The sequence below is a fragment of the Clinocottus analis genome, unplaced genomic scaffold, assembly GCF_023055335.1.
Source record: "Clinocottus analis isolate CAN_PGR_092001 unplaced genomic scaffold, fCliAna1.0.p SCAF_3, whole genome shotgun sequence".
Taxonomy (NCBI): domain Eukaryota; kingdom Metazoa; phylum Chordata; class Actinopteri; order Perciformes; family Cottidae; genus Clinocottus; species Clinocottus analis.
In genome coordinates this window covers 21,935,176-21,950,226 of record NW_027176042.1, presented here as the reverse complement: position 1 = coordinate 21,950,226, position 15,051 = coordinate 21,935,176, and the positions used below count along the sequence as shown (strand labels likewise).

The 15,051-nt window shown below is 45.6% G+C and overlaps 1 protein-coding gene across 3 annotated transcripts; it reads left to right on the top strand.

Moving 5' to 3' along the window:
- The first annotated feature begins 523 nt into the window (after nucleotides 1-523).
- LOC137796189 (DDB1- and CUL4-associated factor 1-like) lies at nucleotides 524-14,129 on the top strand. Of its 3 annotated transcripts, none has more exons than XM_068593950.1 (30): nucleotides 524-733; nucleotides 1,472-1,626; nucleotides 1,785-1,861; nucleotides 1,976-2,049; nucleotides 2,681-2,794; nucleotides 3,260-3,397; nucleotides 3,505-3,720; nucleotides 3,867-3,968; nucleotides 4,084-4,242; nucleotides 4,362-4,541; nucleotides 4,627-4,736; nucleotides 5,189-5,288; nucleotides 5,380-5,549; nucleotides 6,020-6,144; nucleotides 6,274-6,350; nucleotides 6,523-6,684; nucleotides 6,789-6,944; nucleotides 7,627-8,193; nucleotides 8,572-8,849; nucleotides 9,154-9,352; nucleotides 9,814-9,896; nucleotides 9,976-10,060; nucleotides 10,586-10,819; nucleotides 11,514-11,607; nucleotides 11,709-11,813; nucleotides 12,002-12,075; nucleotides 12,350-12,439; nucleotides 12,781-12,921; nucleotides 13,548-13,689; nucleotides 13,788-14,129. In XM_068593950.1, exons 2-30 carry the CDS (start codon nucleotides 1,478-1,480, stop codon nucleotides 13,853-13,855), a joined length of 4,269 nt encoding a protein of 1,422 aa, XP_068450051.1. In that variant the 5' UTR covers nucleotides 524-733; nucleotides 1,472-1,477; the 3' UTR covers nucleotides 13,856-14,129. The 3 variants fall into 3 exon arrangements, with proteins under 3 accessions (XP_068450051.1, XP_068450052.1, XP_068450053.1); XM_068593951.1 differs by having other exon boundaries at nucleotides 729-834; XM_068593952.1 differs by lacking the exon at nucleotides 524-733 and adding an exon at nucleotides 907-990.
- The last annotated feature ends 922 nt before the right edge of the window (nucleotides 14,130-15,051 follow it).

The window sequence follows — 15,051 nt, the reverse complement described above, 5'->3', positions numbered from 1 at the left end:
GAAAATAACTGAATAGAACTGTATAAATTAAACTAAACATGATAAATGGATATAGAAATTACCTTTACGAGGTAATTACATTAGTGTTTGAACTAGTTTGTTTTTTACAACTTTATTGAAACAATTATAGATCAACAACTTTTGTAATTATAATATGTATTTAGAACTTAAATTAATAAATTGGTGGTTATAAGTATGAACATATTTTTGGTGGCACAAAAATTAATTAAAAAAAAAACTTTATTGACCCAACTGTTCTTTTCAAACATTTCCTGAACGGTGAACAGGAAATGTTTGAAATGAACAGTCGGGTCAAAGGTTTTTTAAATTAATTAATTAATTCATAAACCATTAATGATGTTTAACTGCGAACAGAAACATTTCACTTCAAGTAATAATAAAAAAAAAAGCTCTTGAGAACTACAAGTCCCGCGAGGAGCTGACGTTCCGCCGCGTGACGTCAGCTAACGGCGACCGTTCGCTCGCTCGGTGACGTCGCGCGCAGCCGCCGGGAGAAGTTTTTGAAAAATAAATGTGACACTTTTTGTTTTTCTCCTTTTTCCGTTGTTTTTATTCAAACTAACGACTACAAAAAGGGGAGAAGATAAGAAACACGGATACCAGAAAGTCCTCCGAACGACGAGCTGAGTGGAGAAACACCACCGAAGAAGAAAGAAGGAGAAAGAAGAAGAAGAAGAAGAAGAAGAAGAAGTAGTAGTAGTAGAAGAAGAAGGTGAGTTGCTGACATGAGGCGACACGCTGCTGTTTGGGGGTCCGAGCCCACGCGCACATGAGCCGGGGGAAGCAGTCGCGGGACGCGGGTTAGCTAGCTAGGTAACGGCTCGTTAGCCGGAGGAGCTTCAACGGTTCTCTAGAGCATGTTGCCCCGACGGAGGAGGACTCTACCGGCTGTCTGTCTCAGAGACCACGGGGACATGTCCCCAAAGGCCACGGGGACATGTCCCAGCTGTGTTGTCTGTTTACCTTTGTGTATGTGTCTTTCTGTCTGTCTGTTCTTCTGTTTACCTGTCTGTATGTGTGTGTGTCTGTCTGTCTGTCTTACGCTACCTCTGTGACTGTCTGTTTACCTGTCTGTCTCTTTTTGTCTGTCTACACCTTAAATAAGAAAGCTAGCGCAGTAGAAGCTCTTTAATAACTCTTAAATGTCTCTTACTAATAACTCTTTGTAGTTTAACTTTATTGAAGAAATTTTACTTTCCTGATTTTTGTTCTGAGTTTGTTCTCATGGTTGAATGAACGTTATTATAAAATATTCCATTATATTAAGTAATAATATATACTGTAGTATTATGTTTTGTTATAATATATGATACCATATTACAGTATATTATATAACTACTTTATATTATATTAAGTGCAGAGACGGACAAAAGAGAACAAGCAAACAGACGCCAGGAATCCTCCTCACTTATCTCCTCCTCCTCCTCTTCCTCTTCTTCCTGTCATCCAGGCATCAATGTCTTCCCCAGAAGAAGAAGAAGCTCAGTCGTCTGCCGTGGCGGTTGCCGTGGCGGTGGACTCGAAGGCGGAGCTCGCCTCCCTGCTGGACCAATGGGAGGTGGCGCAGCAGGGCACCACGGAGAGGCTGGTGTTCATCCTCACCAAGTGAGCAGTGTTCTTTTACTAGAGCTGGGGCGGCCTGGTATTGTCTCAGGTCTTGTGTCTCACGTTTAACGTCATATCATGTCTCATCTCATCTCTCTCATGTCTCTCCTTTTTCTCATCTCATGTCTCTCATCTCATCTCACTTGTGTCTCCTACAGAATCTCTGAGCTGATTGAAAGGGAGACAGGAGAGTATAACAAAGTGGATCCTGATCCGTTTGATGACCGTCATCCAGGTCCATGTCTCCTATTTTACTCTCTCAAGCCTACCTGTAGTCTCTAAAGCCCACCTGTACTCTAAAGCCCACCTGTAGTGGCGCTCCAGTTGACGGTGTGATTGGTCGTTGCAGGGCGAGCAGACCCAGAGTGCATGCTGGGACAGCTGCTGAAGATGCTTTTCATGAACGATGACTTCACTAATGCGGTGAGGCTCTCTCTTCTGATTGGTTCTCATGCTCATATGTATTAAAATACACAACAATTATGTTATCTGACTCATTGAAGCGGCTTTTATTTATTCATTTATTTATTTTCGGCTGATTTTCAGATTCACTTAAAAATGTCAGGGTTTTTTTTCTTGAGAAGTTTGATTGACAGCAAACATAAATTATTCTTTAATGGAAAACAATTTAATATTATTCTATATTGTCTATATTTAACTGTTTATTATCCATCTAAAACTGTGTATTTATTCATCTTTCTTATTAAACAAACATTTAAATCTGTTCCTATTCACAGGTGGTTCATAGAATATAATATTATAATACAGTATTATATTATGTAATAACATTATTTTACATTATATATTAATGTTTTATTTTATTACATAATATCACTGTAAACTTTTAGAATATTTTAGCATATAATATATTTTAATGTCTGTTAACATTTAAATATAATTACATTACTAAAAATGAACGAGCGTTTAGTTTCACGTCATTCAGTCAAAGTTTTGGACATGGATGTTATGAAAATAAATCTCTTTAAATTACCAACGAGCTGCTGATGTAAACGCCGGCGTGCTTCATGCTGCTCTGCTCTGATTGGCTCTTTAGCTGATGGACACGTACATCATGACCAGCGGGGAGCTGAGCCTCAACACCGCCGCCTGCCGCCTGCTGCAGAACATCGTGCCGGGGCTGGAGACCGCCGTCGTCTTCCAGGATAAGGTGAGAGGAGAACCCCCATGGCGTCTGCACCTCTTCCCCCGTGCTCCAGTAGTCGTAGGATGACTATGAACATTCAGCATGATATGAGCCAGATTCTCCATAAAAGCCTCCTCAAGTGTCCCTGAGGTGTTTAACCTGTATGGTTCAGGGTCTTAACAACAACCTGCATGCTAAAACACTTTTCCATTTTGGAAAGATTATGACCTAAAGATGCCGGCCAAGCTAAAGATCGTTTGACTTTAGAGAACCCTGCAGCCAATCAGAGCAGAGCTTGTGTTACAAAGAATGTCTTCCCTCCTGAAATGCCTGAACGATTCACTTCACTAACTCTTTGTGAATATTAACAATGCTTAGTTCTTCTATGAAGGCATGTGATGTGACAGGGTGTTTTTTAGACAGCAATACATCACATGAACATGTGCTCAACTAGCCGCCATGCTAAATAAACCGTGTGTCACGTGACAGGAAGGGCTGGTGGAGAAGCTGTTCAGCTGGGCTCGGGAGGCGGGCCGGCCGCTGGGCGTCTACTCCACGGGGCTGCTGGCACGAGCCATGGGCAACCAGGAAGTAGCCGCAAGCTACAGGGAGGAGAACGCCCAGCTGGTGGGTACACACAGACTTATACACAACACACATATACACACATATATTCACAGGTGTGTAATCTGTGTAGAGTGAGACGTTGGTGTGACGTCTCTCTAAACCTCCAGGTGCCGATCATGATTCAGCGTCTGCACGAGCTACAGAAGCAGGAGGAAAAGCAAGAAGCAAGCAAGGAAGACAAGGAGCAGCCCAGCAGCAGCGCCCCCTGGTCAGAGGTGAGCTCAATGGTGATTGGCTCAGACCACCGCCTGTCACCACTGAGCCCGGCCACAGAGCAGAGGCTCATCCTGCAGTACCTCACGCCGCTAGGAGACTACCAGGAGGTGAGGCTGCCCACTACTCACTTACTCACTCACTTACTCACGACTCAATCACTCACTACTCACTCACTTTCCACTCTCCCTCCTCCTCTTTTTTCTGACCCTGATCTCTTCCTCTCCCTCCTCTTCTTCTTTGCTCTCTCTCTCAGCTGCTGGCGGTCTTCGTGCAGCTGGACACTCGCTCTCTGCTGATGAACTACATCGACCTCCGGCGGACCAAAAACGTGCAACTGACCTTCGACGCCCTGCTGGTGAGCTGCTGCCTTCCAGCGGGTCTTCTTCCTCCTTCACGTGCATGTTTACCTCCAGCAGGTCTTTCTTCCATGTGTTTGATTTAAAGCCTTAACTGACCCCTCCTCCCTCCAGTACCTGGCCTCGCTGCTCCTCCATAAGAAGTTTGCAGCAGAGTTCATCGCTCACGGAGGAGTCCAGAAGCTTCTGGTGATCCCGAGGCCGTCGATGGCAGCAACAGGAGTCTCTCTCTGCTTGTACTACCTGGCATACAACCAGGATGCTCTGGAGAGGGTAACACACACACACACATACAGTCATCTGAACACCAATAAGAGAAACGTTGATATATGTATGTTCTTCTACTGCATCATAACCGTGTTGTTGAGTCGTGTTGCTCTGCATCCCTGCAGGTGTGCGCGCTGCCGGACGGCGTGCTGGCGGACGTGGTGGCCTTCGCCCTGTGGCTGCTGGAGTCGTCCCACGCATCGGGCGTCTGCCACGCCACCATGTTCTTCTCCATCTCCTTCTCCTTCAGGGCCGTGCTGCAGCTCTTCGACCGCCAGGACGGCCTGCGCCGCCTCGTCAACCTGGTGCGCGGTGTGCCTTTTAAATCTGCCGGCATGTTGTTGTTGTTGTTGTTGGTGAGTTACACCTGTTAACCTGCTCTCGCCGCAGGTCAGTACTTTGGAGATCCTGAACATGCAGAACGAGCTGTCCATCATGAGCGACGACAAGGTCTTCGCCAACCGACAGACGGCCAAACACACCTGCATGGCCCTGCGCAGGTACCACAGTGCACTATGGATGGATGAATGGATGGATGGATGGAGGTATGGATGATAGATGGATAGATGGATGGGTTTAGGAGCAAATGGAAGGTAGGGCTGATGGGTGGATGGATGACGGGTGAGTATGGATGGATGGATGGTTGGATGGTTGGATGGATGGTGGGTTTGGGTGCAATTGGGAGGTAGGGTGTCCTCTCTGATTAAATCAACTAATGGCTCATGAGGTTCCTCCACAAAGAACAAAGGGAGTAAACTTTTAGAGCTTTCGTCATTGAGATGAGACTTTCATGTCTGTCGTTGTTTTCCAGAGGATCAGGTGATCTTCTCGTTACTTTGTTTTGATGGTGGGAAGAAGTTCAAAGTCGTAACCGTTACGACCTGCAGACACTCGCAGGGCGGTTGTCCTGCCTCTTGTACGCTACCTCTGATCGTTGGCGTCTTTTCTTCAGGTACTTTGAGGCTCACCTGGCAGTGAAGGCCGAGCAGGTCAAACAGTCTCTGCACACGTCAGACGAGGGCACCGTCGTTCCCCAGCAGCCGTTTTACAAGGTATTTAATTTTTTTAGCAGCATCCTGTTTGATCAGAAACTAATGTAAAATCTGTGTGTTTATACTTGTGTGTGTGTGTTCCTGTTTCCAGGCGTATACGTACACCAGAGAGCAGGTGATCGAGATGATGGAGTTCCTCATCGAGTGCGGACCTCCTCAGCTGTACTGGGAACCAGTGGAGGTGTTCTACAAGTTGTCCTGCGTCCCTTTAATGCTGCAGCTCATATCTGCCGCCTGCGACTGGAGGACCTACTACGGCAGGTAACATCCCCAAAGTGTAAAAGTCCTGTAAATGTGTTATATTCATGTGTTCATGACGTTCATTTAGTTTGAAATAATGAATATGCTTTTAAAAGAAATACGCTCAAAATATAAGCAAGCACAGATACAGGCATCTATATAAATGTTTATTCTTTTAATCAAACTATGGTCTCTCATTCATTTGTGTCATTTAAGGTTTACTGTATGCTTTGGATCCTCATTGTTAGTTTAAATACTACATTCGATCACTTTTTACTGTTCACACACAGATTTCACACAATGTTTGCTCATGGACATTTGGTTAAAAGTCATGAACTAGTCATGAACTAACTACTCGATGGAGACGGCAGTCGACGTGTTCTGGGATGTTAAAATGCTGTTTTTTTTAAATGGAGCCTGGTGGCAGAAAAAGAGACCAACTGAGTCTTTTTGTTTTTCTGTCTTCCTCCCTTTGTGTCTTGTCTGTGCAGGAGCGACACGGTGCGTTACGTCTTGGACATCCTGGCCATGCTGGTGGTGGTGCCGAAGGTCCAGTTGGTGCTGATGGACACTGTGGAGGTTCCGGACGAGACCAGCTCGTCCGTCTCCACTGTGGGTGAGTAGAGCTCTCGGTTCCACTCAAGAGTTTTCAGCCTTCATCTTTGTGTCCTGGATGTGAATCAATGTGTGTGCGTGTGTGCGTGTGTGCGTGTGTGTGTGTGTGTGTGTGTCGTGTCTGCTGCAGGTATGAGCATCATCCTTGGTGTCATTGAGGGCGAGGTGTTCGTCAATGACGCAGAGATCCAGAAGTCTGCACTACAAGTAAGCAGAGACCGACCACGAGGGGGCGACTCCTCTGGTTGTATAGAAGTGTATGCAAAGTGTGTTGAAGCTGCATTCTCTCTCCTGAACACCAGGGGGAGACTCCTGTGGTTGTATAGAAGTCTAAGCTTCATTCTTTCTGTCTCTCGTCCTCCCCCGTCACCTCCACCAGGTGATAAATAACTGTGTGTGCGCCCCGGAGCAGAGCCTGAACACCGTGGGTGCGTTGGCCGGCGCCCCCTTCAGGCCGGCGCTGCACCAGCGCGCCCCGGCGCCCCACAGCAGAGTGCTGGCCCACATGTGGCAAATGGTGCAGAACAACAATGGCATAAAGGTGAGAAGAAAACGGGACCGTTCACCCCTTCTTCTCCTCCAATGAAAAGTAGAAATGGAGGCAGCCGCTCACTCCCCCCCCCCCCCCCCCCCCTCCTCCTGCAGGTGCTGCTGTCGCTGCTCTCGGTGAAGATGCCCATCACGGACGCCGACCTGATCCGCGCTCTGGCCTGCAAGGCTCTGGTGGGACTCTCACGCAGCGCAGCCATCAGACAGATCATCAGCAAGCTGCCGCTCTTTACCAGCAGCCACATCCAGCAGGTGAGCAATAATAATAATAAAACTAATAATCATAACTACAACATGTCGCAAGAAATTTAGATGGTGTGGCGACTATTGTTGTAAAAGACGTCGCAATATATATATATGTGTGTGTGTGTGTGTGTGTGTGTGTGTGTGTGTGTGTGTGTGTGTGTGTGTGTGTGTGTGTGTGTGTATGTATGTATATGTATATATATGTATGTATGTATGTATGTATGTATGTATGTATGTATGTATGTATGTATGTATGTATGTATGTATGTATGTATATATATATATATATATATATATATATATATATATATATATATATATATATATATATATATATATATATATATATATATATATATATATAACATTTTCCTGAACTTGAACAACGATGACATGAAAACTGTGCTGGCCAATTGGGAAAATAAAGTCCAGACTTTTGTCAACGTTGTAAACTTTGAATCATTTCTCTACGTTAAAGTATGGAGAGTCACGATGGGCACAAAGATGAGTGTTTTATTTTGCTCTCTTCATGGCGAAACCCCATTCAAATGAGTGGGGCAATTTCAGTAGGGGGGCACTTTGACTATCACTGAAAGTAGGCTCGTCGATATCCTACTAATATCGAGGACCCTACCAAGTCAGCTGCTCGTACCCTAATACCCCCCCTCCCCTTCCTTCCTCCCCACAGCTGATGAAGGAGCCGGTGCTGCAGGACAAACGCAGCGAGCACGTCCGTTTCTGCCGCTACGCCGCCGAGCTGACGGAGCGCGTGTCGGGCAAGCCGCTGCTGATGGGCACCGACGTGTCTCTGGCGCGCCTGCAGAGGGCCAACGTGGTCGCCCAGTCGCGCATCACCTTCTCGGAGCGAGAGCTCTTTGTGCTGATCCGGAATCACCTAGCGGCCAAAGGCCTGCACGACACGGCCGCCGCGCTGGTCCGGGAGGCCAACCTGCCGAGCGCCTCCTCCTCTTCCTGCGTCACCCCTCCCCCGGCCTGCACCTCCTCCTCCTCCCCCATGATTTCCAGGTCCTGCCGCTCGGCCTCCTCCTCCTCCTCCCGCTCCCTCGTCGCTCCTCACCCGTCCTCCTCGTACACCACCCCTCCTCACCCGGAGGCTCACGCGTCGGCCGGCTCGCATGTCGTCGGCCGGATCCTGTTCACGCGTGAGCGCCCGGCGGTGGCGGCGCTGACGAGCCACTCGGGAAAGAAGCTCCGGGCGCTGAAGCAGAAGTCTGACCACGGGGCCTTCATACAGGTCAGTGTTCACTGAAACTCATCAGAGGAGCCTTCACCTCATTACACTTACTTATCTAAGTTAATACTGCAATTTAGAAGTTTGTCTGTGAGAACTCGTGTTGGTCCTTTCAGACAATTTATCAATGAAAAATGCACAAGTCCTCATTTGTGGTCTTTTTATTCACATAGAGAGAGGAGAGGAGGAGAGAGAGAGAGAGAACAATGTAAAGTCATTATTATATTCAGTATCAGAGGACGTGGAACAACAAAGTTCCACGTTCTCTGATACTGAATATAATAATGACTTTACATTGCATTCGAGGAACAGTCCGGGTTGTTTTGAAACACAGACGTTCACCCCTCACGGCTTCGCCACGTGACGGTTTTCCTCCGCCAGACTCCGGCCATGAAGAAGCAGCCGGAGCGCCACCTCCCCCCGCCCCCGACCCTGGACAGCATCATCACGGAGTACCTGAGGCAGCAGCACGCCCGCTGCCCCAACCCCGTCACCACCTGCCCGCCCTTCTCCCTGTTCGCGCCGCACCGCTGCCCCGAGCCCAAGCAGAGGAGGCAGGCCTCACCCAGCTTCACCGCCCGCCTGGGCAGCCGGGTGCTGTACCCCAAGTACGGGGGCGTGGACCGCGGCTGCCTGGACCGCCACCTGATCTTCAGCAGGTAGAGGTCACCGCCTGGTCTTCAGGTAGAGGAAGTAAAGTCCTCTCTGGAAGCAGAACCAGGACCACAAGCAGAGAACTAGAACACGTCTGTCTTATTGTGACATCAATCAGGAAATACTTTGAATTTCTTTTGTAAATAATTTCCCAAAACAATAGAATCTATAAATGCAACATTTTTGATGTTTTAACAGAATATAATGAAAGTAAATAGATCATTTGAGGCTCGTTCTCTCAAAACAGTGTGTCACAGACGATGTGTTCAGGGACCGTCTGTAAGATAGAGCTCTGTCTCCATCTCTCAGGTTCCGCCCCATGTCGGTGTTCCACGAAGGCGACGGCGACGAGAGCGGCTTCACCTGCTGCGCCTTCTCGGCCCGCGAGCGCTTCCTGATGCTGGGAACGTGCTCGGGACACCTCAAGTTCTACAACGTCTTCTCTGGAGAGGAGGAGGCCAACTACACCTGCCACTCGTCAGCCATCACCCACCTGCAGCCCTCCAGGGTGAGCTGCTCCCGGCGGGATGAAGAGCTAGCTCCTTACGGCTGCTACGGGCGTAATGAAGAACTAGCTCTTCACGGCTTTCAGGCGTGTTAGCGCAGGGTTCATAGACATTTTGACCAGTGGATTTTCATGGCTTTTCACAATTTAAAAGTCACTTCTAAAAACACTGTTGGCTGAGGATTAGAGGAGGAAGAGATGTTTTCAAAACAGGAAGTCTTAGAAAACTACGTTTGGTATTACACATTTGTTTCCATGTTTCTACCATGTTATTCCTATATTCACTGCTGTGGTGAACATTAGAGCTTTAATAAACAAAGTCCATCAAAGAAATTTAGAAAATTACCTCGAACCTCAGAGAGTTCATTCAACTGTTGAAAAAAGACTTATTAAATATCTCTCTCTCTCTCTCTCTCTCTCTCTCTCTCTGTCTCTCTCTCTCTCTCTCTCTCTCTCTCTCTCAGGATGGGAGGCTGTTGCTCACCTCTGCCTCTTGGAGCGCCCCCTTGTCTGCTCTCTGGAGTATGGGCGGAGCCTTCAGCTTGAAGTAAATCACACTGTGTGTGCATGTGTGCGCGCGCGTGTGTGTGTGTGAGATGGTCTGACGTGTGTTCTCTCCGCCTCAGGAACTCGTTTGTGAACGACCACTACGTGGAGTTCAGTAAACACTCTCAGGACCGAGTCATCGGCACCGAGGATCAAGTCGCCCACGTATGTAAACAACAGTAGTAAGGGTGTGTTCAGTAGTAAGGGTCCCTGTGAGGGACAAGCCACTCCTTCTTGTGTCCATGTCCCTGTGAGGGTCCCTGTGAGGGACAAGCCACTCCTTCTTGTGTCCATGTACAGTAGTAAGGGTCCCTGTGAGGGACAAGCCACTCCTTCTTTAGTCCATGTTCAGTCTGTTGCTTACCTTAAAGATGTATGTTGAAGACCAGCAATAGATTCACTTCATACAAAAGCAATAAGTGCTTTTCATGTTTTCCGTTCAGTTTTTCTTCCTCAGTGAGAAAAGTCCAGTCTGTGTTGGCTTGAACAAGTGCACTGAACATCTTGTGTTGTGAGGAAAGTTCTGGATCAGGAGCTTTAAGCATCCATTAGTCTTCAGTATTCATTCATTTATTCATCCATCATTAAAATCTCATAGATAACTATCATCTACATAAATCTCTCTCTATATCTCTATCTATCTCTGTCTCTTTGTCTATCTACTTATATCTCTCCCCATCTCTCTCTCAGATCTACGACATCCAGACGGGCCAGAAGGTTGTGACTTTGAGCGACGCGGCGCTGGCCAACAACTACAAGAGGAACTGTGCCAGCTTCAACCCCACGGACGACCTGGTGCTGAACGACGGCGTGCTGTGGGACGTGCGGGCGGCGCGCGCCGTGCACAAGTTCGACAAGTTCAACATGAACATCAGCGGCGTGTTCCACCCCAACGGCCTGGAGGTCATCGTCAACACGGAGGTCGTATCCTCCGAGCCCGCTGCCTCTGTGAAACAAACCATGCTAAACCATGCTATACCATGCTAGCAGCTTCCTGTTTGTCCTCTGGGACAAGTTTTGGATATGAAACGTCTGAGGGAAGAGTTTGACGGTTGATGCATCCTCAGTGTTAAATGAGAAGCTACCAACTGCTGAGATTAGCTCAGTGGTTCTCAAACTGTGGGGCGCGGAGGTATTACAGGTGCAGGGGGGAAGTTTTATTTATTTTTTTGAAATTTTTAGAAATTTCTTTTGAAATGTTTTAGAATTTTCTTTTTAAATTTTTTTTAATTTTCTCATAAAATTTCTTGAGATTTTCTTTTTAATTTTTTTTTTTTTAATTTTTTTTTAAAAATCTTGAAATTTTTGAATTGTCTCTTGAAATTTCTATTAAAATGTTATAGATTTAAAAAAAAATTCTTTTAAAATCTTTAGAAATTTCTTTTCAAATTTTTTGTAAAATTCCTTTTGAAATTTTTTGAATTTTCTTTTCAAATTTCTTTTGAATTTTTAAAAAAAATCTTTGGAAATTTCTTTCGAATTTCTTTTGACATTTTTTTTTATAATCCTTCATTAATTCCAGTGTGGGTAAAGGGTTCTCTGAGCTTAAGTCTGAGCTTATTTTAGGTATAGTTGTATCTGTCGTTGTTGTGTAGTTGTCCTTGACAGCAGGCGTCAGTGGGACCTGAGGACATTCCACCTCCTGCACACCGTCCCGGCTCTGGACCAGTGCAGACTGGTCTTCAACAGCAACGCCACCATCATGTACGGAGGTACGTGAGAGAACCGCAACCTGCAGACAGAGCAGCATGTGTTTCTCACTTCTTACTGACACACTGTCCTCTACTTCTCACACACACACACACACACACAGCGATGCTGCAAGCCGATGATGAGGACGACGCCATGGACCAGCAGATGAAGAGTCCCTTCGGCTCGTCCTTCAGGACCTTCGACGCCACAGACTACAAGCCCATTGGTAGGCTGCACTTCCTGTTTATTGCAGACTGTCATCCTATTGGTCAAAGAAGGAAACCGCTGGATTAGTGATGAATTGATAAGAATAATGAAAAGGCTTCCACAGATCAGTTGCTCCTGTTGTTACTTTTAGGACGCTGACTTCTTATTTCAGAACTTGATTGTTGTTGTTGTTGTTGTTGTTTTCAGCCACAGTGGACGTGAAGAGGAACATCTTCGACCTATGCACCGACAGAAAAGACTGCTACCTTGCTGTCATCGAGGTTCGTGAACGTGTTTTAAAGCTTCACGTGCAGATTCTAAAGGATGAAGGGGATGAAGAAGATGAAGAGGAGGAAGGATATGAAGATGATAAATGGACAAGGAGCCAACAAATCCTCTTTGTTCCTTTTTAAAGTTGATCCATTTATGATCCCACAAGACAAAAAAAAGCATAAAATCTTCAACATGTAGCAGCTGGAGTTGGAGGTAACGCACTACACATTGTGAGTCGACTCACGGTGTGTAGTGTGGTTGTTTGTCTCTTTGCTCCTCTAGAACCAGGACACGGTGAGCTTGGACACGGTGTGTCGTCTGTACGAGGTGGGGAGACACAAACTGGCAGAAGAGGGAGACGACGACGACCAGGTGAGGAAAACCCAGGATGCAACGCTTCAGATGAAATACATCATATGAATAAATGGATGAATGATATCCACAGCGCAGCAGCAGCCAGACGAGTTGTCTCTATTGTGAACTCGTATGCAGACGATGCACTAGTGTGTGGACGCAGATTCAATGTTCATTAAAGGAGACGTTCCGGCATGAGGAGTTAGTTATTCACGTGTCTTTGTTTACGAATAAACAAACGGGGGGGGGGGCGTGGCCTCAGCGCCGCTCGTAGGGGCTGTTTATGTTTATAAGCTGCACATTCGTCACGAGTGAGCTTTGAACATTGAACATGACTAAACATTTACAACATGTTACAGGATGAAGACCAGGACGATGATGACTCCTCGGACTCCGACGACGACGAAGACGATGAAGACGATGAGGATATGGATACGGACCCGCTGTTAAGAGAGCTGGAGAACAACAGCGACCCAGAAAACCATCATGGAGATGCAGAGGTGACCATCCTCATCCTCACCTGGTTCAGGGATGAATAAATTATTATATGTTATAGATTGTCTCTGTAAATTATATACATATATAGATATAGATATATAGATATAATACAATATTTTTTTTACATAGACATAAAAACAATTATTATGACATAAATCATTAAAAGAGTATTTGAAACCATCTAATTCATTTCCAACATGTTATATAATGTTTTAACACAATCTGGTGAAAGTAAAGAGTTTATTATAAAGAGTAAAATGATTTGATGAAACATCTCAACGTTCAGCTTTGAGTTATTGTGACTTAAGCAACACACAAGATGTGTTCAGGGACCGTCAGAAAGATGAACATCTGACGTTCGTTCCAGCTTCTGGAATAAACCGTTTACAGAAAACGTGTGTGTGTGTGTGTGTGTGTGTGTGTGTGTGTGTGTGTGTGTGTGTGTGTGTGTGTGTGTGTGTGTGTGTGTGTGTGTGTGTGTGTGTGTGTGTGTGTGTGTGTGTGTGTGTGTGTGTGTATAAACATCCACGATCCAACATGAAAACAACAGACGTTAACAATAAAAACAACAGAACAATGGAGAGAGACCTCTGGGCTTAAAGTATTAATAATCTCTCTCCTCCTTCAGGCTGCAGATCCTCCCCCCAGCGATGATAATGACGACGACGACGATGATGATGATGATGATGATGATGATGATGACGACTTTGTGAATTCAGACCAGTCAGACGGAAGTGAAGATCTCTCCGACCCGTTCGACTTTGAAAACTGTGAGTTAGAGTTCATCAACGGTTTGGTTCAGCAATGGATGGAGAGATAGTAGACAGAACGATGGATAATAGATGCTGGCTGATGTCTCCCCCCTCAGACCTCCCCCAGCAGTCGGATGAGGAGAACCAGCTCCTTCAGGACCTCAGTGACGGTTGGTCCTCTTGACCGGAGATCCTCTGACAACAAGAACCTCAACACGGACTTTTCTGTTTGCTCTTTTAAAAAAAACTACAAGCTACAAACACAGAATTTCTCACGCAATCCAACGAGGAGACTTTAAACGTTCCCCGAGAGGATTCAGAGTTGTTCCTGATGGTTCACGGTGCATTCACTGACCTTCCGAACCGCTCGTTTAGTCCACGGGCGAAGCACTCAGGTTTAATCTAAACAAACACAAACGTTGAGCCATAATTAAACATTAAATTGTCTTTATTTTAAATCCACTGGCCAAAGTTTTTCCTTTTTTTCTGATGTTTGCTTTTCCTCTCAAATGATCCGCTGAAAGCCGGAAGAGCCGGATGATCCCTGCGAGCATCCACATCGAGGTAACGTCTCCACTAAGATCACGACACTGAAAGACGTTATCGGAGGAAAATATGAAAAAATCGAGTTTGTTTTTTGACAGTTTTAGTTTGTTTCATTTCAGTAGGAGTCGCTCCTCTTCACGGAGGAGAAGATCTTTCACACTTTAGTTCCTGTTTTTATCGCACGCCGCTTCTAAACGATGTTAAAGCATCAGAGGAGTTAGAAACACTTTGTTTGTAGCAGCTGATCAAATATAACTTGTTATATATTACATGTTAAATATAACATGTTAATTATAACATGTTAACTATAACATGTTATATATAAATATAACAATGTGTGAAACATTATTCAGCTGTTTCATCATCAGCTGCAAAGTCTTAAAACACAAGATGGGAAAGTTATATTTTATATAAGCAGATTTTCTATTCCTCAGTCGACCTTTTGACCTTTTGACCTCTGAGTCCACAAACATGTGTGAAGCGTTCTTTTTGAAACTGCTTCAAACAATCTGGAGTGTTTTGATGAATTAATTTATTTGTGTGTGTGTGTGTGTGTGTGTGTGTGTGTGTGTGTGTGTGTGTGTGTGTGTGTGTGTGTGTGTGTGTGTGTGTGTCTCTTTCTGAGCCGCTACAGTTCTATAATAGATTGTATTGTGTGTATATAAGTCTGTTTGGTTTGTTGTAAATGATTCAGTTCAGTGGTCGAGTTCTACTTTAATAAAAGAGCTTCTCCCTTCTCACCTCGTCTCCTCCTCACCTCATCTCCTTCTCACCCCGTTTCCTTCTCACCTCGTCTCCTCGCAGGGAATCTGACTGAATCCTTTTAGACTTTGT